The sequence below is a fragment of the Simochromis diagramma genome, unplaced genomic scaffold (assembly GCF_900408965.1).
Source record: "Simochromis diagramma unplaced genomic scaffold, fSimDia1.1 OVJJ01000802.1, whole genome shotgun sequence".
In the NCBI taxonomy this organism is placed as follows: domain Eukaryota; kingdom Metazoa; phylum Chordata; class Actinopteri; order Cichliformes; family Cichlidae; genus Simochromis; species Simochromis diagramma.
Window position 1 is genome coordinate 3,723,233 of NW_024387492.1, and position 25,496 is coordinate 3,748,728.

At 42.6% G+C, this 25,496-nt stretch overlaps 1 protein-coding gene across 9 annotated transcripts in view; it reads right to left on the reverse strand.

Moving 5' to 3' along the window:
* The window catches only part of LOC120724739 (kelch-like protein 29), a 262,953-nt gene that overhangs the window by 80,899 nt on the left and 156,558 nt on the right, over positions 1–25,496 (reverse strand). For all 9 annotated transcript variants that reach the window (XM_040017100.1, XM_040017095.1, XM_040017101.1 and 6 more), the window contains 3 exons: positions 11,102–11,240; positions 3,848–4,044; positions 1,674–1,786 (listed from right to left, as the gene is read on the reverse strand). In XM_040017100.1, the coding sequence (XP_039873034.1) occupies positions 1,674–1,786; positions 3,848–4,044; positions 11,102–11,240 (449 nt within the window). The remainder of the gene's footprint in view (positions 1–1,673; positions 1,787–3,847; positions 4,045–11,101; positions 11,241–25,496) is intronic.

The following is a 25,496-nucleotide window of genomic DNA, read 5'->3' on the forward strand; positions in this document are numbered from 1 at the left end:
ATGTTTCCTAATTTTTCCAAACTCGTAATATGATGTGTGGCCGGAAGCTTAATATACTGACGATTTGTCACCTAGCATAAATTGTTACGCTTTGGGAGTGAGCACGTGTTGCTGATCCATCTCCTGTTCGCTGAAGCCTTACCAGAAATGATCTCAGTGGGAGGATGGCTGTCAAAAAGCCATTCTTAATGAAGGGAAACATTTTTGGTTCAATTTATTGTTAATATGTACAGAGGAGGTCATGAGAGAGATACAACAGTGAGTGTCTGCAGCCATGTGTAAAACACGGCGGAGGCTCTGTCATGGTTTGGGGCTGTTAAAATGAATGCATGAACGAAAACAGGAAAGTGCTGTCAGGTTTTGATCTAATATTCAGTATCACCTGGAAAGCTTTTGATTGGCAGTAACTTTATTTTTCAGCGTGACAATCACACCAAACACTCTGTCAGTGCAGTAAAAGCATAGCTGGATAGAAAAGCACACAACAGCACACTATCAGTCATGGATTGGCCTCCCCGGAGCCCGGACCTGAACTTTACTGAAGCAGTGCGGGATCATCCTGACAGAGAACAGAACAAACATCCAGCCAACATCCAAAGAAGAGCTTTGAATGTCCATCAAGAAGCCTGGAGAACTATTCCTGAAGACCGCTTAAAGAAATGACAAGAAAGCCCAGCTAAGGCAGTTCAAAGACATCTGCACAGTAAATCTTGAAAGAGAATGGAAAGTACATTTCATTTGATTTTGCATCACCGCGGTTTCATTATGTACTTATTTTCTTTCACTGACAACAGTAACATTTGTTTGCTGCTTTTACCTGATTTCAGGCTTTTCTCGACTGTGTGATTCACATAAAAACAGAAACGTAAAAAACAAGATAATGAGTGGAGATTTTTATTCTCCTACATGCTGTATAAAAATAATAAGACATATAAAACAGGCTAATTTTGAGCTCTTTGTAGTAAATAGGTGTTGATTTCAGATTTACAGTGCCTCACATCAAAGGCAGAACATAATGTATTAATTTTTTCTGATCTGTGGAGAGAGACGTTTTTCCTCTGTTTTTCCTACCGAGTAACGCTCGACATAAAAAAGTATTTCTCCAACACTTTCTGATGCTGAGCTTTGATGCCCTTATTTTCCTCACTATTTTGTGTGATTCATGCTGGTTGGAAACTATAAGAAAACTGAGAGCTCTCTGTATTTCTCTTCCATTAAGTTATCTAAAAGCTGCTCGGTAATAAGTGTACTGTTGGGTGATTCAGTAGGGTACGTGGAGCTTCTACAGTAAATTGCATCCCATGAGGTAAAAACGGTTAACTCCAGAGAAGCATTTTAATGCAAGCAGTGAATTAACAGGGCCATTTGATATTTGCTAGCTTGAAAAAAAAGGATACAAAAACATATAATTCAATAAGCTTTGTGTATGCTTTACATGTGAGACTTTAATAGGAATCTAGTAACTACAGACTTAATTTAGTGTAGAAGAAAGTGCAATTTTCCCCATTGCATTGTTGAGTCTGACAAAAAAAGATGCTTAGGCAAAACAAGTTTTTTCCTTTTTTCCGATTTACTGATTTAGGTGTTTCATTTTCTCCCAGATGCAAACCGCCGTGTGTAACTTTGCTCCACAGCAATCAAAGAATCCAGGAAGACGAAGAGCCTCGACCTACCTCTGGGAAATTCTGCAGGGCAAACGCTTTGGCCATGTTGTGGAGCTCGGTGCAGCTCATGGCCTCGGCCATAGCCAGCACTCCCAGACAGTTAGCGGCAGTCAGCTGTTTCTCTGGAGTCAATGTAAAGCAGGTCAGAGAGAGAAAGAGAGACAGGGAGATAGACAAAGAGAAGAGGTTAGAAACAAAAACGAGAAGAAAACAAAAGACAGACGCAGATTGATTAAGACTGCGAGTGGGGAGGGGGGGAGAAAAACAAAACACCATTCAGTCATCTATAAAAAGACTGCAGACGTACAAAGCTGCAAAGACAGAGAAAGCAGCTGCAGGTAGCACAGAGCCATAGCCTGGGCTTTGTATCTGCCTGAGACTGAGGGAGAACAAGTATAATAACTCAAAACAGCTCCGGGGACAAACAACGAGGGGAATCGATCGCTCACAGCCCAGGCATGAGGTGGTGGATGGCAGGGAGCGGGATTTGGGATTAGCTGAGCCACTTTAAAGAAGTCCTGTCAGATCTCAGGATCTACTACACACATGCACACACACACATACACAGCCTGGAATATATGAAACTACCCTCAGGGCCAGGCCAGCGGGGAGAAGGCTTATACTGCCGCCTGTGATCTTTTGCAGGGCGGGGTTTGGGGGGTGGAGAGCACGGGCGGCATTTTAGGTGATGTGTCTCCAAATGTAGTTTTCTAACAAGTGTCACCATTTATCACAAGAGAGGGAAATGCCCTCGGTCTTGTAGTGAACGTACGCACGGATGCGGGCACAAACGGTTGAGTGGCCGCTGAAAGGCGCCCGATTAAACAACAGCCATCAAAGCGAAGCAAAGCCAGGCCTTTTATCGCCAAAGACAGAGCCTGAGAGTGTCTCCTAAACAAATATCAGCCAATAAAAAAGCCACCCAACATCTGGTAAATAACAGGTGAGCAAAAGCCAAGCTAAAAAAAAAAGCAGGTTTGGGCTGCATCAAAGCTAGACTCTGCCTGAAAGTATATTTCACAGCAGATGATCATCTGAACAACCCTTTAAAAAGAAATCATTTTTTCCAATACTACACACTCGGGTTGTAAAAAGGTGAGCATGTTTTGTTCATTTACTTTTTGATTTTCCAATCATAAAACAAAAAAAGCTGGGATTTCTCACAAGGCGCACGATGAATGACTTTGTTTTGTATTTGTTGGAGTGAGAAGACGTGTGAAGCGTAAGTAGGTCGGAGAAGATGTCTGCCGTTCCTCCTCGGTATATTTGTTGCAAACTTCAATAATTTCTCACGCGGTATCAATTCCTCTTTGCTCAAGGAGACACGGTCGTGCCCGTTACTTCTCAAGCGCTGAAATGTCATGAATCTTGTCGAGGAAGAACGGATTGACGCCTCGCTGGCGATGAAGTCTACAAATGGCTTCTGTGTTTTTCCCATTTTTAACCCTCCCCCCCTCCCAAATTGAGAAAAACAAATCAATAACGGCGCTTGCTGCTCCTCTTACAATTTTCCCCTCCTTTCCTGCTGCTGACCTTTTTGCTAACATGCACTTCCCCCGTGTTACCGATACCCAAAACTATTTATTAAATGGAATGCAAAACTTGACCTTTGCGGCTTTTTTGGCTGGCCGACCCACTAAAATATGGAACATGCCATTTGCTTTTCATGCAGACCCCTCCCCCAATCCTTTGGGTTCCACCCCCAACAGGCCCACTCCCCTCCTATCCACCTCTTTCCATACCTTGTCTAAGTATCAATCTGTTTGGCTGTTTTTCGATTCCATCGCGGCTCAGACCAGAGGATTTGACATTTAAGTGACAATTGTTCCCTGACCTTTTTATAAATCTGCCCCCGTGCTTGATCCTGCTCTCTGGGACGAGATCAGAGGCACCGTGCCCGGCTGAGAGTGAATTCTAACACGGCTGCGAGCTTTGGAAACATGACAAAAATGGGAGAGCGGTGTGCCAGGGCCGGGGAGGAAATGTAGGTGCTGCATGAGGACTTCTGTGCACAGCGATGAAGCATGACCGTATATGAAAACACCCAGGGCCGTATGGTCGCGGCAGGCATATCTGATGTAATAAGCATGCACGCGCTGCTGATATAAGCAGATAACGCTCGTGTAAACACATACACCCGTCCCCACCCACCCCCGCCGCTCTTCCCCCTGAGCTACGCCTACCTAGAAAGGAGACACAGACTTTACAGAAGGTGTTGAACTGGAACTTGTTGGCAGCTTCCAGCAACGTCTTGGCATTGGCCGAGTCGATGACCAGCGACCCCGTGTAGACAAACTCGAGCAGCAGCTCCAGCACGTCGGCGCTGATGTTGCTCATGTTCAGCTCCAGCATCTCCCTGCTCCTCGTCTCTCCCGACGACCTGATCAACCAATCGAGGCAGAGAGAGGCGAGTTAGGCGCATTCTGATAGGAAACTTGGGGATAAAAAAAAAACAAACAAAAACAGTAAGAAAAGAAATTGAAAAATAAAAGAGAGGGACAAGAATACACGTATGCTACACACAACACCTAAAACACACCTGGGAAAGTACGAGAGTGGGGAGAAAAATAAGAGAATCGTTACACAATAAGATAACAACGTAAAAGTGGAAAAAAGAGACAGAAACAGAACTTTGGATGGTTTCTACTTTACTATGGGGCAAGCGGATTTACAGCTAGAGCGCTGCATCTGAAACAAAACGTCCTCACTGCACAAAGATTAGGCAAAACAAACGAAAAAAAAGTTATTGCTTTGTTTCAAGAGGCATGCTTTTTGAACGTGTGGTTTCATGTATGCATAGTCTTGGAGGGCAAACATGCATACATGGCAGGGCACGTGTGAGCTGTGAGAGAGTGAAAAATGGAGAGAGATGGTGTTACACACGGACATAATGGAATGGGAAAGTCAGCTGGTTAAAGCGTGAGTGCGCAGTTTACGAGTCACGCCGCTGCCGCAGAGAGCGCGCGGCTGCCTGCGTGTGTGCGCGCGCGCGCCGGTCATCGAAGCGGCGCGTCTACTCCGACTGACGTTGCAGGTGCTGGGCGAGAGCTTAGATGGACAAATTAAATAGAATATGATATCCCTTTGTAATGCAGTGCTGGAGAGAAAGAGAGAGGGGGAACAACGAGGGCCGTTTTGGGAACTGGGCCACGTTGTGACTTCATCGGGATCAAATGGCCGAGATTAGTTCGCATGCAGGATCCCCTCGGGGAGGTATGAGAGCATTAAATAACACCTCACCACCCATGTTTAATGTCCCATGTGAAACAATAATCCACTCAAGGGCAAAATAAATGGAATCAAAGCCCCGCAGAATGCATGCCCCCACTGCTGTGTCTCGCTCCCAGCGGATATGGACATCAACAATATGAAAAGTAGCCAGCATTAAGATGGATGGAGGCTGTTTGCTTCTGCCAGTCATGGTAGCGCTGTGATAACGCTCTGTCTGCTTCTGTGTCTGTCTGATCCCTTTTTCCCCTCCACCTTCTTCTTCCTCTCCTTTTTTTTTGTGTGTAGAAGTCAGTTGGTTGGATTAGAAATCATGACAAACAGTCAGCGTTTAGTGAGACAGAGACAGCAAAAACAAACTACACGAGACAGATAGAATGGATGGAGTGGAGATGAGAGATTAGAAGGGTGGAGGGGGGGGAGGGTGGGGGTGCGATGGTGGGGAAGCAGAAAAAAAATAAAAAGAGAAGGAAAGGGAGGCAGGGTGAGACGGTTCTTCCACAGGGGAGCCAGCAGCCATCCTTCTGAGGGGGAGAGTTTGGGTTGTTCCATGACTGTGCCTTGCTCTTTTAAATAAGAGATATCCCCGCCCACCCCCGGAAAAAAAATAAATAAATACACCGTCACACCTAAACAGAGCCTCTGTCCCCGGCGTAATAATCACCAGTAGCCTGTGGTGTATGAACTGAGACATTAGTTGTCATTTTCAAGCGCACTCAGGAGGTGAAAGGTGGGGGTGGGGTGGGGGGTGGGGGTGGGGGGGGGAGAAGGACATCCAAATAAAAGAAAAGACAATGGCATTTGTCCCTGGATGGACATTGGCTGGAAAAACCAAGGCAGTTACTCTTTTTCCTCCTGCAAAGCAAAAAGCCACATAGTGTTATTCCCCCCCCCCCCCCGTGTTTTTTTTCCTGCACAAAGCCCTGCAGTTGGAGGGGGGGGGGGGGGGGGGGGCAGGTAGTAAGACGGAAAGATGGGAAAGGGGAGGGTTGTTCAGGGTTAAAGTGATGGATGGAGGCGGGAAGAAAGAGAGGGGTGGGAAAGAGCTAAAAATAAAAGAAGAGCATGCTCATCAACCTGGTCAATTAGTGCAATAGGAACCAGCTCGAGTGGCAGTTTGTTTTTGTCTGAGCACTTATGTTATGGAAATGACTTTTCCGGGAGCTTCTTAAAAAGAGGTGGATATTTATGCCGCGTTTGATTGCAGACTTGAATTTGAATAGTGAGAGAGGAAGGGAGGCAGGGAGGACAGGAGAGACAGAAGAGGAGAGACGGGGCAAGAAAAGGTGGGGAAGGAAGGAGGGGGGAGATGGGCGCGCGCACGCAGACACACACTCCGGCAAAGAAATTTGTTTATGAAAAATGTAGCACTTATTCAAGAGGAAGTTAAAAAAAAAACGGCAGAGAGTGTCAAAATGGTGGCGAGCAGAGGCGGAGAGGCGGGAGGGAAACAGGAAAACACACACACACACACACACGTGCTAGCACACACAATTTCTAATACATCTTTCAGCCTAAAAAAAGCCCATTTACAAGGAACACATTTAGCTTGTTCTTACAAGATCATTTATTCTGTGGGAGTATATGCACTACCAAGACATGTTAACACAGAAGCTTACTCAGAACCACAACCTAAAGTGTCTTGGCTAAAAATGGCCCGAATTTACGTGTTGTCACAACATAAATCAGGACTAAAATTGTAAAAATAAACAGAACGCCGTGGCTGTGTCGGCGTTGGGACTGCTGGTTTTTCCGGTATGGATTATAAGGGCGCTGCATCCATAACACTTGGAAGGAACAAGTCATATATGTGTTAGATCGTCTGAAGGACAAAAAGGACACGGTGACAGGTGGAGAGTATGAAAGCTGACACGTGCATCCAAGTGTGAACAAAGGGGCCATCAACTCGAGAAAGAAAACACACACAAAAACCTAAATGTAGACACCAGATTGACAGGACTCTTGGTATAAAAAACTTGACTTGAAGATGACTAAAAGAATCTCTGGCAGTGCCACTATGGCAGAGCTCAAGATTACATTTACAATTTTATAAAATTTTTGGCATAAAGACTTCAGCAGGGTCTCACCGTTTTTAAAACATCTCAATTTCACGATTTCACTTTCCATTTCGAGAAGTTAGAATTAGTCAGAATTAAACCTATAATTTGGACAGTGCTGAAAACTCAAACGTACACACTATAAAAGATAATGTAGCTTCCAGGTCCGAAAAATGAAGCCAACGCCTAAGCGACTCAAACCTGCAGTCTTTTCAAAGGCCACCAGGGGGCGATCGGTGTGGTTGAAAAGACACTTCCAGTCCAATAGAGGTCAATGAGAAAACATCCCTCGAACTTGACTTCTACAAAGACTTTTGTGGTGTGTTTATGGACTCAGTCTCTCAATTTAGCCATTGTGAATAAACCGTTAAGTCCATTTTGTAAATTTGGGTCATTCTAAGTGTCAGAAACGAGATTTGACGACACGTCAGCCAATGAGTGTGCACTTGCACAGTCAGCTCCACCCGCTGGTCTTAAAAAGATGGAGTAGGCTCATCTCAAAGCTTTAAAAAGGGCACGTCACTGTACCCATGTCCATCTTTCATACTGTCAGTGGTCACAAAGTAACAATTATTCCAAGAATGTCAGACTCTAAAGACTCCATTGTTGCACATTTTTCATTGGAACTACTTTCTGCCAAGAGAAAAAAAAAAGAAGTAGGTCGAATAAAAACTGCTGACATGCTCTCTGAATTATTTGAATGAACATAAGGTGAAAAAGCCTGAATGCAATCGTGTGTGTTTAATTTGGTTTTCAGTTACACATGTCACCTAAAAAGAAAGCAACATTAAAAAGTAACGATTTATCGAATCAATACCCAAAACACAAAAACAAAACAAACCCTTTACTCGCGTAGATGCCGTACGAAATATTTAAAGAAACAAAACAAAAATGGGGTATTACAGTAACCTGTCTCCCCGTCTGACTGAATGGTGCTGCAGAGGGCTAAACCGTGCACACCGAGCTGCAGAGTTCACACAGCGTCCACACAGTAATGGGCTTTAAAATAACCCCCTACCATCACAGTCAGAGTGCTCTGAGTGGCACAAAAAACCTCATGGGTCAACACTGACAGAAGAAGAGCAGGGAAGCAGATGGCACCAAAACATGTATCAGGGCTGATTCTGGAGCTTTTTTTAATATTTATTTTTTTATTTTTAACATTAGTGTGGCGCTGGGATGCAGTGGCCATAAATTAAATGCCTGCGAGCACGCTTATTGGAAAATCCCGTGGGGTAAAATGGAATTACTAGAGATGATCTGCCTCCTCGCTAGGTGCATTGGCCCTTTAAAAGAGTAACGTAATGGGTTTTTGGAAGGGGCAAGCGTGTGCTCACACTTCCAAGCGGCATTACATCCTCCAGGTAAGGTGGGGTGGGGACGGGAGGCTGATTTGCTCGGGTGAGGGTGGGCAGTGGAGCAGCATGCTGCAAAGAGGAAATAAAGACATTTTAGGATTCTGCTGAAAAGAGAATTTGAAATGAAGACTAATCAGTGTATTTGTAGTCCACTTAGGTGGATAATGTGTGGTTTTCTTTTTTTTGTGACATTTTCAGCACCGTTTCAAATTGCTGCGGAGCCTGCAAAATACTGACACGGTGCCAAGAGACGCTTTAATTTCGTAAATAAGTCATTGGGTTGGTGTCTGTGCGTGCGTGCGTGTGTGTGGGTGGGCCAAAAAAAAAAAGTGTGATGTGCACTCCCTCACCCTACAGTATTACATCTCTACTAGTCTGACTAATACAGCGTGCCTGGATATTATGTCCTTGAATCCTACGCATGCACACACACACACACACGTGATAAAACTTCAGCAGCACGCTTTATGTCAAGTCCATTTGAGTACGTACGGATTCACAATTTCAAACACACCCATACACAAAGGTGGTTTATGAGAGGAGGCAGGAATCTGAGCCGTAGTGAATGAGTTGGGCGAGGAAGGCTGGGGTACACGGCATCAAAGAAGCCTCTCTCTCTCTCTCCCATCTTCGTTTGACCTCATAAAGATGTGGACAGTGACCGAGCCACGTGCGGCATTAGCGTAATCCCAGAAAGTGACCTGAGCGACACATGGGAGGCCGTAACTCGGTGACAGACGGGCCTTTGGCTCTCTTTGCTCTTCTCTGTCCGAGCTTGCGTCACTTGCTGCGAACGCCTCAAAGCCAAGTATCAAAAAAAAAAAAAAAAAAATCTCTGTATGCTCTTTAGACGCTTTTCATTCTCTTGTTTGTGCTCCCTTTCTCTCCCCTTCCTGTCAACTTCTCGCTGCCTGCCGATTCGCATTTCCATAAAACCAAGGTGCCACGTGTCTTATAAAATCAAAGACGGTCTCGGCGAAGCTGCGGCGTCATGTTCACGTAGCGCTGCTGATCATGACTTCATTACATCAAAGCAAAGACGTCTTCCAAAATTAACAATTAGTGTAACAAATTCATTAGATATTCTTCAGTCTCAAGTCAAATGAGAGAATTTCTATTTTAGACATTATCTCATGAAAAATGACAGTGTTATGACAATAAATCAAAGTAGTTTTACAATTAATTAACCAATTAATGAGAACTTACTCTATTAAACTGTCAAATTAAAAAAGAAAAATCAGACAAAGCAGGCAGCAGCAGGCATAAAGATGAGCTTGATGAAATTCAGCCTGCTCCTCTGGGAGCCCTGGGTGTCTTTCAGGGCCCCTGTCTTAGTGCATAAATGATCTGGCTACGTCCCAGATAAGAGCCACCGACGAGACAATCTGATAGACAGGTTGACCAGCATGGGGGCTTCAGTTCTATCCAAAGTCACTCCGGTCTCTCAGGAAGCTTCTCTGCTATTGTCAAGGTCAAAGGCAGGCTGTGTCTGTATTTTATTCATGGGATGTGTGGCTGTCATGGAGATGAGTGGTGCTGGCGCAGACGTGGCTCTGTTGCTTTTCTACCTCTGGTCTCTCTCTGGTCTTCCTCGCTCCATCCTCATTCGGGAGGAACAAGTGTATCGGTGGTGAGCAAGGAGGCCGCGGCAGCAGATAAGCAGCTTCTGTGCTCTCTGATGGGCTCGCTGTGGAGGCAGCATGACTGCGGGGCAAAATGGCAAACCTCTCTAAGGCTTTCTAGCTATCGCTCGCGACCGCTTGTCTTTGTTGAGCGCTTCATCCCTAGCCATGCGAGCAAGAACACACACAAACACACACACACTCAAAAACAACATCAAGGTGGCAAAGTAACTTTGGGTCCAGGGGACTCTCAATTATGCCGAAAGCACCTGCAAGGATGTGAAGTAAGGATGAGGACATTAGGGATTCATGGTATTACCTCTCCAGGAAAACAATGCAGATGCTCGTGCTATCAAACTTTACACAGTCATACTACATGCATGCGCAAACACATACAGAGAGATTAAAGCGGTCTGCACCTGACGCACACTCACACCGACGACACACATGCACAAGTATGCTGAGCGGCGAAACGAAAACACGCCCGTGAAGCCGGAATCAAAAACAAAAAAAGTATGCAGAATGAAGAGCGTAACACTGGGGGAATACTTGGATCAAAATCAAATGAATACATTAGTGAAGGATGGTGTTAACCTGTGAAAGTGGTGGTCTTAGATGTGCTTTTTGTCTCGTCCTTTATGACTCTGAAATGTCTTTTATATCACTCTAACCAAGGTGTATTAGCATATGAAAAGGCTGTTCTGAAATACTCAAGAAATCAGAAACGAAAAAAATATAGTAGCACGGGAGGCAACAATCCCTCTGCTCACAGTGCGGCCACCCAACGTGGAGTTTTGTTTCTGTTTTGGCCCTTTGGTGAGTTTTAAAACATTCCCAGTCATGGAACATTTTCACTGCTCGTTAAAATGGAAATGTGGTTAAATTGCCCTACATGGGGAGGAAAGGTAATGACGAGTGTGTGTGTGTGTGGGGGGGGGGGACTTTGTTTTTTCCCTCCACTTTCAGATACATTCATTTGAGTGGGAAGAGGAAGGAATGGCTGCTGGCCCTGTGCTAGGAACCAAAGTCTTCACACACCTGCAAGAGAGAGAGGGGAAGGGAAAAAAAGCGACACAAATGCGCCCTATGAAAAAAAAAACAGATTGGATCAACAGCTGGTGGGAAAAGGGGGGAAAGGTGGAAGGTAAGGGGGTGGGGAAGCGAAGGCAAACCTTTTCACCAGGTCCTTGAAATACAAGCTGCAGGAAGCTAGAACATTTTGGTGGACTTCAAACTCTTTGCCTTCAACAATAATTTTCAGGTCTGTAAACTCTTTCGCTCTGCGCTGTTGGTTCAACTCCTTCAACATCTCTGTAGAACAAGAAAAAGAAACAGACAATGCCACATTTGGGTTTAGAGTTTTTCTTTTCTCTCTCATTTTCGAACATACATGTGCAGAAAAAAAAACAGCAACGCAACAGGAAAGCAAAAACGAAACAAACGCTGAAAAGTGCAGATTGTAGAACACGACACTTGCCGGTCAGTCTTAAGAAACAATGTTCATTAAAATGACAGAGAAGTAAAGATTTGTACAAACGTTTCAGCAGAATCAAAGCAAAGTACGGCTCTAAAAACAGGAAGCAGAACAGGGAGCTCACATGTTGGATAGTGTACCAAGGAATGTGCATGCTCGTGGATAACAGAGCTAGCAATGAGATCAGAAACACGGATCATTATGAGGAAACACTTGCTTGACTGTGTTTGACTTTGGCAAATTTACACTGCAGCTCTAGAACTTCAATGGAGAGAGGCCGAAAAGCTTCTAACAGAGGCTGAAAACAGAAACACTGTCAGTGCATTAAATCATACTGAAATAAAAATTCTTTGGCTTCTCGCTAATGTCCTAGTCGGAGAGGAGTTGACCTTCAAATGCTGCTCATTGAGAGAACAACTGCTTATCCCCAAATCCCCCAAAACGCCCTTCTCTCACACAACGTCCAAGGAAAAGAAAAAAAATGCACCCACCCACCCGCACCCATGCTTGTCTTCATCTCTGGAAAGAAACACTAGGAAAAAAATAAAACCCACTGAGGAAACATGCGTGGAGCAAACCGTTGTGCTGTTAAAGGCCGCTGTACAGTGTGAGTTGTGGTGTAGCAGCGCCTCGTTTAAGCCTGGCCTTACTGTAGCGTCGGGTCGGAGGCGCTCGTTTCTCTGCATCTTAATGAGGCACCATGAGGGGTTGCTGAGAGTGAAAATCAGCGGGAGGCTAGCAACTTATTCTACAGCTTTAGGAGGGATAACCAACACCGCTGCGTTGTTAATCTCCTATCGAGAACGCCACTAAAAAGAGAACACTGAGAGCCAAACAGGCACCATAATGTGGAACATCATGATTATGGGTGGGTTGAGGAGTAGGGGGGGGGACGAGAGAGCCGCCCTCTATACTGTCGCCTTAGCAATAACAGAGCCTGTGAGGCATAGTAAACACTTGTTTGGTACAAAGCACAGTCTGCTACATCCTCCGTTAAGAGTGAGAGATATACAATGATTTAGATGAAGAAAGGAGATAAATTCTCCTCGTTCTCCGAGCCAATCTGCACACGCTACCTTTGCAAACAAAGCGATCCGAACAATGGAGATGGTGAGTCACCTGTCAATCACGACATGTGTAACAAGCCCAAGAAGCGCGTGTTTATGAACAAACATGTGCTCAACGCAGCTGCGCAGCTGAGAGATGTGGGACAACGATCAGACTTATGATCGTACCGGTGACACACAAGATGAAATAAGAGTTCTTCTTCTTCTTCTTTCGTTTTTCCCGAAAGAGGTCTGTGTTCACGCCTCAAAGCTGGGATTTAATTAACCTGGAATGACACTCGCCCCTCTCTTTGGCTAGAATATCTACTCATTTAGCTCCCTCCATTCTCCTGTCTGACACTGGGAGCTCAGCTCTGAATTAATTTGGTAGCTGAAATTATACAGTATAAAGACACATGACAAATAAGGTGCGATTCAGAGGCGTGCTTTGGTAAAAATCCTTTCTCTCCGAGCGGCGCATCCTTCAGAGTTATCGCATCAAGGAATTAATGGCCAGAAAGGGAATGACCAAGTTATTAAACTTGCTGAATACTAAATGGGGGAAGAAATAATGAGATGCAATTTTTTTGGACAATGCGTCTGGATGCACAGCTGCACGGTTAGAGCGAGCCACACACACCCGCACGTAAACACAAAGGCTGCCATTTGCCTTGTCTTTCATCCATCTCTCTCCACTCTCCACATTCCACTCCACTGCTGCTTGTCAGTCGGCCAGCTATCTTATTACTGTGTGGGCATGGGCTGTGAATAGCGAATATACAGTAGTTTGCAGTTTGCATTAGTGAATTTCCAGCGACCGATATGGCTCTCACCTCTAATCAGCCGAACCACATACCATCCAGAATAGAGAAAGTGAGAGGGGGAAACGGAGAAGTCCACTTGTCAGGAAACAATGGCCGCCTCCCCCTGAGCCATGCAGATACACCTGAATGCCTGATGGAAAAGCTAATTATGGTGTCTTTAGGGTGGACTGGTGAGCGCCCTCGAAACAACTCATCACCACCGGGGACCATGAAACTGCACATGGCGTCCCCATTCTCAGCTTTGGCTTGGAGTGTGGTGAGGCAGAGCCACTCTCAATGGAGCCACGGTATCTTTGAATCACCAGACGTCTCAATACTCTTTAGGACTGTCAAGCTCTGTAAGACAGGGTGGCACCAGATGGGTGAAAAGGTGGTTTGAAGAAAGAGGTATAACGCGCCATAATTCCCGAGCGCAGCGATCACGTGTCCCGGCCCCTAAGTAATTCACTGTAACAACAGTACTCTTCACCGGGGTTCGTGATTGGCAGACGCACCGTGTTGGGGGTATGAACGGTGCCAACGCTGCTGTTCAGCCTAGTAACTCTACTGTCGAATATCTCCGCGCTGTGGCCAATGGGGTTCACGGGTGTGATTTCCAGTAACCTATCAGCATGCACCGCTATAAGGTGTAGTAAACCACCGACCGGGCTGCCGATAGGCAGTTGTTGGGGGGCGACTCGGCACACCATTGGTTGCTGAACTTGGAGCCATTTTGGGGTCCTACATGTATTGTACATGCGCCTTGCAGACCCACCATTTTGTGTTTAAACAAAAATATATTTCTTCAGAAGCATCTTCTTGCATTGTTTTCTGTTTGTTTTGAGTAGCCTGTCGGCTCCTTGAGCTTCTGCTTGCAATTACCTAAAAACTCAACGGCAAAACTGAACATGTACCTCAGTAAAACGGCACAAAGTGGGGCAGCCATTGTGTGTTTTTCACAGAAACTGCCTTGTATTTATTTCTCCTGCCAAGAAAAAAAATCGATAAAATGGTTTCAAATTTTGAAATTTAACTCACAGTTATTTACGCCTTTTTATAAAAATCAGAGTGGATCAAATATTCCAGCGTTCGGCTCTTACAAATATTATTTTGTATTATTATGATGCATTATTTTTGATGGCTAAGAAAGCCAGCGATGTACCGACAAAGTGGGACAAAAAGAGTAACGATGAAACTATTTTTCCTTGGAGGAAAAAAAGACAACATTGAAAAGCCAGTTTCCCAAAAAGGGTGAAATACAATATTTACAATTTTTTACCTAGTAAGTAATAATTCGTGATATCAATGCTGTAAGTAAACATTCAATCGTTCACACGTATCTTTCCACTGATTCAGATTCTTGGAGCGTAGCAGAACAGACACTGATGTGTTCATTCTGACCTTTTTGTTCTTTTTTTTTAAACTTTCAACAATCAATTCCCACCAACACTCGCAGCTTAATTACCCAGAACAAACCATGCTAGCAGATCAATAACTCAATGTACAAACCCTGCCATAATCATCATCTTTAGCTTTTGCATTTTTTTTTTTTTTAACTAGAGGCAGTGCGTCATCATTTTCCTTTGCTAAAATAAATGACGTTTTATCTCCAACATGACCACAAGATAAAGCTTCTTTTAGCACCGTGTAATGACAAAAACTTACAAATTGTGGGAATCAATAAATTCATTTAATTTTAAACACTGCTGCTGTTTTTAATGCATTTTGAAGAATTCCAAAAACTATTTTGATAAACCAACCGCATTAAAAATAACCAACATAAATAATGTAACCAATATAAAATTAAAGAATTTATATCAAAGTGCTTTCAAGGTAGAAACATAATTTAATGACTACCTTTTGGGAAAAAATATTGAATCGGTTATAGTGACAAATAACTGCAAAAAAATCTATTTAACCTCCATAAGAATTTTAAATCAAAACTGATTTGCAGGATAAAGTAAAGCAAGATTAACACACACACCCACAAACACACACACACACACACACACACACACACACAAAGGACTGAAGTAGATTGGACTGAGGAAGTCTGATCAAAATGGGCTTCCTTGTACAAAAGCCTTTTGATAAGTAGGGATGTTTGAGAAATTTCATTTCAAAGAGAGACACACAGCAAAATAAGAACAGTGGGCCAAGTACACGGTTCATAAGCACACAAAGAAGCTCTTTCCAAGCAAAAAGCTTTCACAGCTTTTGGCTCCATCAAAAATGTCTCACCATCGAAGAGAACAGAATCCCTGCAACCCTCCAATAAACACAACGACAGTGTCAGGGGGAATTAAGAAACGGGGTAATTAAGAATGAAAAGGAAAGCGAATAAACGATCTGATATTAATTGTGTGTTCATGGATTGGTGCGTTTTTGTGACAGACTCCAAACCACTGCAGTGCAACATGAAATATTTAGGGGAGAAATAAAAGCTGTTTTCCTCTCTGACTTTGACAGAGTAAACACTTTTCAGTCTTTGTGACTGCACAAATTAAATACACCTACACACAACATTTAAAGCTAGAGTGATGGTCAAAAGTTCACTGTCAGCACAAATTGTTGGGCGATGTTATAATCTCTGTATTGTAAGTTTTAGGACCCGAGTACAAAAGCCAAAAAGATTCACTGTTTGTAAGAACATTTTCTTAGACTGATATATTTTTTTTCCCTTCGTGGAGCCAAAGCTTGCTCATTTAAATTTTGGTTATATATAATTTAAAAAATGTAAACATACATCAAATTTTTCATGTTGTTGTTGATTTTTTTTAAGAAAAAGCATCAGCCTGTGTTAATTTAAGCAAAACTAACACTAAGAGAAAATGTAAGTAAATATTAGGATGTAAAATAAATTAGAATCTGTATTAAATTCAATCTTCATGTTCAAATATTACATTTTTACAATATTATATTTCAAATACATTTTTCCTTCTTAAAAAAAGTCAACAAAGGTCTTTCTTTCAATAACTGCTGCTAGCTAATATATCATGTTCATTGGATATTAATATGGTCCAACAATCAATTTGGTCATAAAAAATAAAATGTATTCTCAAAAAAGAATTTTTTTTTAATCTAGGAAAACTGCTTTACACTTTAATTACTTTAGGAAATACATATTTTTGTGATAAAAAGTGATAAAGTTTGTCTAAATTTATTAAATCGTTAAAATACAAACATGTAAGCAAATATATCTTCATATATGTTAATTTTAATTAATTAATTAATTAATTTGTTTAAACAAAATGTTTCTGGTTCGTTCTCTCGTTTTAAGAACGAACCAGAATAACAGCAATAAAAACAATAACAATTCAAAATTTAAAAATGTTTGATTTCAGATTAGTATGTTTAACAGATGGCAAAATATTGTTTTCTTATTTTAAAATTTAATACTTCCAAATTCAAAAATTTGGTATTCCTAGAATATTTTTTAAGAAATTTGTTGTGTTAGAAAAAAAACAAGTAATTTTTTTCTAACACCATCACAAAATAAATAAGTAAATAAATAAATACAAAACCTCAGTGGCCTCATTTAGTGTTTAGCAGATACACAACTTCATCACCACCATCATGATACTAAGACACCATCTGCAAACTAAATAGTTATACATAAAAACCATCAAATGTCATGTGTAACCCAATCCAGCTTGGGTCTTTTTCAAAAGCTATTTCTTTAAACAGTCTCTTAAACATACCTCTAACAATCACCGCCACATTCATTTCCAGAGACGTCTCAACTTTTTGCAACTACTCCCAGCAAAGCAGCTCAAGCAAATCTTCAAGACCCCTTGAGTCTCTAGCTGTCCTGATTTCAGCCTGTAGGAGAGCAGTGGCACCATATAGCCTTGGAGAATAGTCCATGATGAGGCCGCTTTGCTATTTCCCTTGCTTGCATCTGGTGAACTGAACTGCTGGAGTCCCAGCACTGCTGCTAGCAGGCTTGGACTGGGCCGGGGGGAGACATCACAGCAGAAAAAAGGAACCTGTACCCCTCAAAGACGCTGCCTGAGCCTTTGTTTCCTTCTACAATAGACAAGCCAAAAAAGACCTGGAGTAGCATAAAGCTGCTCTGTCCTGCACGTTATATTCTAACCTCCACGTATGCCCTCTGGTCCAATACACAAGTGCAAACAAACAATTGGCACCAGCAGAACTAGGCTGAAGCAAATACAAGTACAGGCTTAGAAGAGGGAGAACATAAACAACAGGCCCTGGAAGCATCCACTGGCCTGTTGTAACAGTGTGACAGGATGTCAGGCTACGCTCTTCTTGTTCTTGGTGTTTGTGAAAACACAAAAAAGTCTCTGGTCCTGGCTGCTGTAGTGGCTTCCTCATTAGCCAGGCGAGGGGGGACAGTAAATGACAAGCGGTCATACCCTGGTTTTTAATAAGGTGCTCTTGTTTGCTGTCCACAGGAGAATCCTGTGGACAGCAAACAAGAGATCATCATCATATCCCTTCCTTCCTTCAGGCGTTGCAATATCGGGTCATATCTGCTCTGTTCATGCACACAGATGTGGAAAAAGTTGCCAGTGACACAGCTCTGAAGCCAATAGAATAAATAACACATAAACAGCTACTTTCAAGTCAAACTGGATATAGTTCACAGGAGGTTAACATTTACATTCAGTGCTGCAGTTATGACATTACAATTCAAAGAATCTCCTCCTTGCCTGATGCAGCTACTTCAGCTACAAGAAAAAAAGATTTTATGGGAGGACGGTTTCTGTTCTCCTTGGAGGAAGTAGTTGCCTCAACTGCTGTGAGCTTAAGCCTATTCTTGCTATTTTCTATTACTATATGCATAGTAATAGAAAATAGAACCACTGGGAGGTTCTGCTGATATAAACATCAGTTAACAGGGCACACATTTTTAGCAGGAATACTCCTGGCGTTAAAAAAGCAGTCCATCAAATTAGTATCAGAGTGAAAATCGACAAATTTAAGAGTCGATTTTGAAATGGGAGCCCTGACAAGTTTCTCTATTTCACTTTGGTAAATGAGAAGAATAAAGCAAGCAAATCTATCTTCCCCTTTGCAATTAATGAGACTAGAGTGAGCTCGACAACAGATGCACCACAGGATTAACTGGGACATGACTTATGTTCCAAAATAATTCAAAGGAGAGCTGAAATCATTTTAAAAGGAGCAAACAAATCACCTCATGGTACGCATTTTCATTTCCTACTGAAATAAAACTCAGAGACCCTCTGCAGTATGTGTTATAAAATTGCAAGAAATCTTGATCCCCACCAAAATCAGGTCTGAAGACCTTGCAGTGGTACAGAGGTAATACTGGCTCTGTCGATACCTGTCAAACAGTCGTGTCAGATAACACGAAGGCCACACAGACTCGAGGAGGAAACGACAACAACAAAGCAGGTGTAATAACTTCAATGCTGGTGTAAAACCATCCAAGATGCATATAGATTTATATTTCTTATTATGTGTGTGTGTATCACCAGCAAAATGCTGGGTGATAAGCATTTAAAACATTGGATTAAATCAACTACAATTCAAATACCCTTTTTTACAGCGCGCTGCCGACCTGCTAATGAGGCAGTCCTAACTCTAATAAAGTGCTTTCTTCATACTTTCTTTCTCCAGAAAGCAGCACAGAAATGAAACGCCCACTGAACTATACATGCTTAGAAAAACTCTTTTCATATTTAACCCTTTACAGACGGAAAAATATCACAACATCTGCCACCTGCTTTGTCTTATCGATCCCAGCGTACCATTGGAGATTCAATATTTTAAAAAAGTCTCGACATATAGGATGAGCTGATGACAGCTTAAAAAAAAAAAAAAAGGAGGGCCCAAGTAAGCCTACTAAGGCTTTGGTTTGATTTTTAGCAAGTCTGACGTGCCAACGCACGCACAACTCGGAGGCAACGTGCTGCCACGACTTAACTCGTCGCTGAACCTGAAGGACACCAGCTGTGACAGTGTGACGTAGAACATAAATGTCACATCTCAGCAACGTGGACGTCACAGGAAAGCCGAGATTTCTTTGATACTTTCACCCCTCGCCGGTGTGTTTCAAGCAGTCCGAACCGACGGTTCCCGTGTTTCCGACATCACTTGAATGCTGGTTGGTTGATGCGTTCGTTGCTTTACTCAAAATGCCTTATACAACACGAATACTAGTCCATAACGAAGTGAGCGAGGCAAAAAGATGAGCTAATGAGATGTGATGAACAGCGAATTAAGTAATAATTATAAAGTAATTAGCTAAATTAACTGTCTCCATATAGTAGGAGGTGCATGTGCTTTTGTGTTTTCCCTCCGGGAGCAGGCAAAGGTGTGCAGCGGAGATGATTCACAGTTACAGGATTACAAGCTGAATATATTCAGTGTAGAGAAAAATTCTTTCTGTTAAAACTTTCTGCATTGTTCTCTTTTGTTTTGCTCAGCAGATGTATTTACATTTATATTGAGGCACCAGCCAAGCTCTTCCACAACAACAGCCCCTGAATGGACAATTTGGATGGATCAATAGGTTCATAACCCCAGAGGTCTCAGAAGTCACAATTTCCAATACATCTGTCACTTTCCTTTATATTTACACCACAGCTTGATCCTGTAAACTTAAGGCAAGAAAATCCAAAAACTTTTGGGAACAGAGATAATAATTCCTTTAGGAAAATACATGCTTGTAAGCTTAAAGAAAAGCTCACCTTTTATCGCTCAGTCCAAGCTTAAGCCTTGAAATGGTGGCTTGGCTTATTTGTCACAATGCCAAAGAGGCAAAATTCCAACGTGAGGGGCGTTTTGTTGTTTTTTTTTTAAAGCAGCATGTGAAAATGCAAAAGCACGCTGCATCCTACTGTATCACAGATTAGCAAGCATACTGCTTAAGCATTACGGAGGACGTCATTGTCGAACTCGGCTCGGGGTTGAGTAATTCACCCGCGCCGTAACAGATGACATTGTCATTGTGCAAAACGCGCAAACAGGCCCTCGTGCAGCCTTGCGCATGCAGATGCACGCATGCAGATTTACAGTCGCACAAATACACATCTGCGCACTCGCTCGACTTTAGGCGAGACAAAGTCACGAGAGAATAATCCTAATAAGAATGTTGTGCTTATGAGGAGTTGCTGGCTGGTGTAGATAACATACTGTATGCTTAGAGGGGATTTGATTAAAGCTGAGTGGGTGTGCAACACTTCTCCATCTTCCCTTTTAATTAAATTGCTAAGTTATTATTATAGAAATTGCTGCAAGGACCAGGGTCCTATCTAGCCCGAATCATAAACCTTGGTAGGAGAAAAAAAAAAAACAAGGCTTATTGGGTAAAATGAATCATCTGGACACGGTATTTGCATATCGGCATGAATGGAACCTTTCGGGAAGCATCTGTGCAAACCGTGTTGCATTTGTGCTTCACCTTGAGAGGGTTGACTGAGCATCCGAGTCCACCCCCTCCCCAAGTTGTGCACGTGTCACACTTGGTCACATAAATGCAGGTTTCTCTTAGTCACTTCTGCTAGATCGCCAAAGTTCCAAGCACTCACCGAGAATGAGATTTGACCTTAAAGGACATCATGACTCAAACAAATACCAAACTTGTCTTCGGGCCCTAAGTCAGGTAGTCTGTCCACTCTAGTATTTCAACAGCTCAAGTCTGAGTTTTCACCAGAGTGGAACTTTTATCCCCACAGGCAGAAAACATTCAGAATATACCATTTTGTCTTTTAAAAGTCAGTGCAGAGCCACCTAAAACTAAAAGAAAAACCCATACGTGAACACTCTTTCTCAGTGCAGTTTACCGAGCACTTTAACAGGTAATGATTGAAGGGAGCACAGCCGGTGATTACAGAGGCATTACCAACAAGGTGTGCTGTGTGGAAGTTGAACATGTCAGCGCCATTACAGTGACAATCCAGGGCTGTGTTTGAATTGCCCACTTATTCACTATAGATAGTGCACTGTGTGACGAGTCAGCCCTTTTGTGTATCTGTCTGAAATCTCTTCTGCAAGTTTCATCCAGTATAGCGCACTACAAAATCATCCCATGGCACACCGAGGAATAGCATATAGAAGCTTTACACTGCATCCATGGACCATCATGCATTGCAGTCTGTCTGAGGATAAAATAAGAGGCATCAGATATGGCACTAATGTGATTTTCTTTCCCGATTAGAGTGTATGGTGAGCGTAACACTCCTCGGTTGTCTAAGCCGTGCGGTGTCTCCTCGGTCCCAGCAGCATGACTACATAAACACAGACATATACTTTTAAATGCAGTCTGGAACAACATTCGAGACACTTGGGTTGCTCAGTATAAACTGTAAATATGAGTGACATGTTGCTTAATAGCTTATTTATGATGTAGCTGCACACAGGCTGTAACAGCAATGGTGCTTTTAGTCAGAGTTACGTTGATGTACTGGAAAGCTTTACAAGGCTAATTCAAAATCAGCTGAAGTGACATATCTCAATGTTTTTGTAGGTAGACAGGGTTCACCTGAAGCATGTAAATACAGTATGTGTTACCACTCTTTATTTAAATGTTGTAGTTTTAATTACAACATTTGTTTTAGTTAACTACAATAACCTTTGCAACTACAGTGGCATAAATTAACCATCAGTGAAACAGTGGTCAATTCAAACAGAGCCAAGGTGAAGACAAAGGACGGGGACGTTAAACTCATTTCACATCATCGACCACGAACAGAGTACTTTGATCTTAAGTGGGCCGGACCAGCGAAACTCCCCTAAGTTTTAACTCTACACTCAATCCCTGAGATCCCATAGTCTAAGAAAAAGGTGCAATGTCAGCAGTATGTTTTTGTACATGATACAAATAAATGCTGCTGCAATAAATGAAATGACTCTTTGGGCTTAAACTGCAAGAAATAAATATAGAAAATTACAGCTCCTTGCCCAGACTGTCCTGTAATTATAAAATGGAACATTTTTGTTAATCTCACAGAAAATCTGCTTTTCATAGAAGCAAAAATTTCAGTAATAAATTCATTTTTAATCTATTGCTTAATTAGTCGTATGTAATGAATGACCATGGGGGAGGTCTTCATCAGCAGGAAAAGCAGGAAAATTCATGAAAATACAGTTTAAAGTCCAAAGCAGCCGACCAGTGGGCCAAACTGGAGTCTATGCCAGGCCGATTCTGCACCATAGACATAAATCTGAACTCCGTCTTGTCAAATGCATTCTCAATAATCTAAGAAATAAAATCCCAAAAACCTGATCCTGTTCACCTTGATGCAGCAGTGTGTAAGTGGAAGAAACGTTTCATCACTCAAATGCTTTCTTCAGTCTCTTACTTTATTTTCTTGTATTGCACCTGCGAGATGAATGTAGCATAAAGCAACTCGAGCTCTCTAACAGAGCGACTATAAAAAACTATTTTAGGGGATCTCCCAATATGTCAACGACAAAACCTGAGCTACTCACTTTATTTACACATTTTCAGCCTCGAGATGTAAGCTAACTAAGATTGCGTCGCTCGAGTTGAATGACTCTTGCTGAGGTTTTACCCCAAAGTTCAGCTGCCTTGACAGTAAGGCCTAATAACAGCAATACAAGTGCACAGTTCTGGATGAAGAACTCCTTCAAAGGCAGCCAATCGGAGCCATTGGGGAAATAAAATAGTATGACTGCACTTTAAATGCTCCCTAGAAGAATAGCTGCGAAGTTGTTTCACGTTTTCCCGAGTACAGATATAGAAGTACAAACGCTATATAAAGTGCAAACTCCACTTAAACGCTCGTTAAAAGTTTAAAGTTCTCCTCCACTGGCCCGACTGCAGCCCGGACCCAGCAGGCTCCACCGGCTGAGCACAGATGCCAGCGTATGCGTGACAGAGTCCCGGCTCGTCTCGCACCTTGCTCTTGTTTATGAGTTTGGCTCGTGGGCCTTCTTTACAAGCTTTGTGCATGGGTGTTACTTTCCTCTTTGGGCTACATTCCTTGCAGGTTGCCTCTGAAACAGCAGGACAGTAAGTATAACCACACAAACACGAGGAAAAAAAAAATCCCACGCCACCAGTGCAGCTTAAGATAAATGTCACATCTCCCCCTGAAGACAGAAGATGTGTGTTTACTGGGTAACTTTGTGAAAGTCATAGCAGTCCAAGCAGAAAGGTTAGTGGCGGGGTTAGGTTGTATGTGGGAGTCTTCTCGGCAGACTGCACGCCTGGGATGAGCCTCTGCAGCCTACAGTGGAGTCAGGCGAGTAATCTTCGCATTTCATCAGATTTTTTTTTCTTCCACCCAACCCTCCCCTCGCTGCTTTCTTTCACTCCTCCTTCGCTTTCTGTTTCCACCTCCCTCCTTTCACCTGCTGTCTCTCCGGGGATTGAAAACAAATCTGTGAGGTGACTGGAATGCCCCACAAATTCTGATTGTGTCCAGCATGCTTGAATGCTTACAGTATGTATGGCTGGTGTGCCCTTGTAAAGTTGTAATCTAACTTTAAATCTCTAAAGCAACACTTTAAAAAAAATGGTTTTAATCCTACATTCTAGAAAGTTGCATTGCATAAGACAAAAGCGGCTGTATCTGCGAGCGGGCACACAGACTGCACTGTAGTAGAATAATGATAATAATCGACACTATAACTCAGAGCTGCAGCCTCTGGGAAAAAATAAATAAATAAAAAAAACATTCGGTGGACCTAATAAGGGAATGTCGCGCTGCGGCTTCGGCATCTCACAGTGTTCGATCTTACTGCTAAAGAAGGCTATCAAGCTTACACAGAGCCCCACTAGCCTACAAAGATCCCTTGATTGCAATGCAGGCCATTATCGTTTGTCTAAGACACAGACAAATTATTTATCTTTACATGCTAAGACTGCTGCTAACTCTTTTGAATAATGACTTGGAGAGGGGAACCATTCTTGCTAATGTCTGGTCTTGTCATTAGTATTTATTAGATGCCCCGCATGCATTATCTAGCCCATTTAAAAGTTTCTGGGTAAGGAAAAAACTTCGACTCCCCGCTCAGATAACGGAGCACACGGTGAACATTAGCAGGCTAATGCTGCTGAACTTCTTCTGGATTTCTTTCCTTTTATTTATTTCTCTTTGCTGAGATGTTGCAGCGCATCTGCCGCTGTTTTTGGAGTTCGTCCCCGTTGCAATTACGCCTTCTCATTAGAGAGAAACATCCGTTATTGACTAGCTTCCTGGTAACATCTGCTGTGTTTACACTCGGCCTCATTGATAATGTATTACCGCCTATTTGAAGGCTGATGTGCGGGATAACGCATCGGCATTTGACTTTTGCCAATTAATCCCGTCACGTCACGTAAGCCTGGCGATACGAGGCGCTTGATATTCAAGCCCATTTGAGGGTGTAACCCTCACTCGGGTTGACTCTGCTTTACACACAAATTAATGTGCTTCCCCCATAACCAAGGGCAGTGAAAGTTTCAAGCTGGTAAATGGCACTGTTCAAGTTTGAAACCTCTCCTGAATACTCAATGTGTGATGGTACAGCTTAGAGGAACAGAGTGTCACACTTCTTCACAAACCCAGGCAGCGCATGTGTTATGTGCATGTTCTAAAGCCTGAAATGAAGCCTACAAGTACATATGACAAGTTTCCAAACAAGCCTGAAACTGGCCTCCTAATTCTTTCTTAAAAAATAAATTAATAGCTATAAATTTGCTGTACAACTGTGAGTGTGTGGTGCCAATGGCTGCCTGGGTTATCTCCCAGAATCCTCTCACTGTCCAAATTGTTAGATTAAGTGTTGATTCAGAGCTGCCTGTAGGTTTAAATGAACAGAGTAAATGTCTCTAAGTATTTACAATGAAGTGATTTTTCCAATAACTTGGGGATTTTGAAACTGCAGCTCAACTCCGGGGGCTTCACGTGACTTTGACCAAATAACAACAAACAAAAAACCTGAACCAATTATTATAAATTTAACGTGTTCGTTCTTATTGCTTTAAATTCCTCGTTACGTTTTACAATTGAGAAATTGTGTAAATTACACACTGAATTAAAAGAAAAAAATATCAATAACTAAAATTTGTGTTGGCACCTGAGCCTCAATAAATCAAATCAAATTTAAACAGCGATGCTTAATAAGGATGAATACACATAAACGCCTTTGAGTCTGTGTAACCATGAACTAAAGTAAGAGGAACTGTTGACAATAGAGAATTTAACAGCACGTGGATTGATTCGTTTGCTTTCACTACCAGCGTGGCTGGTTTACCAGCATCCTTTACCTGCTGCTGGACTTCAGTCTGAATTTAACT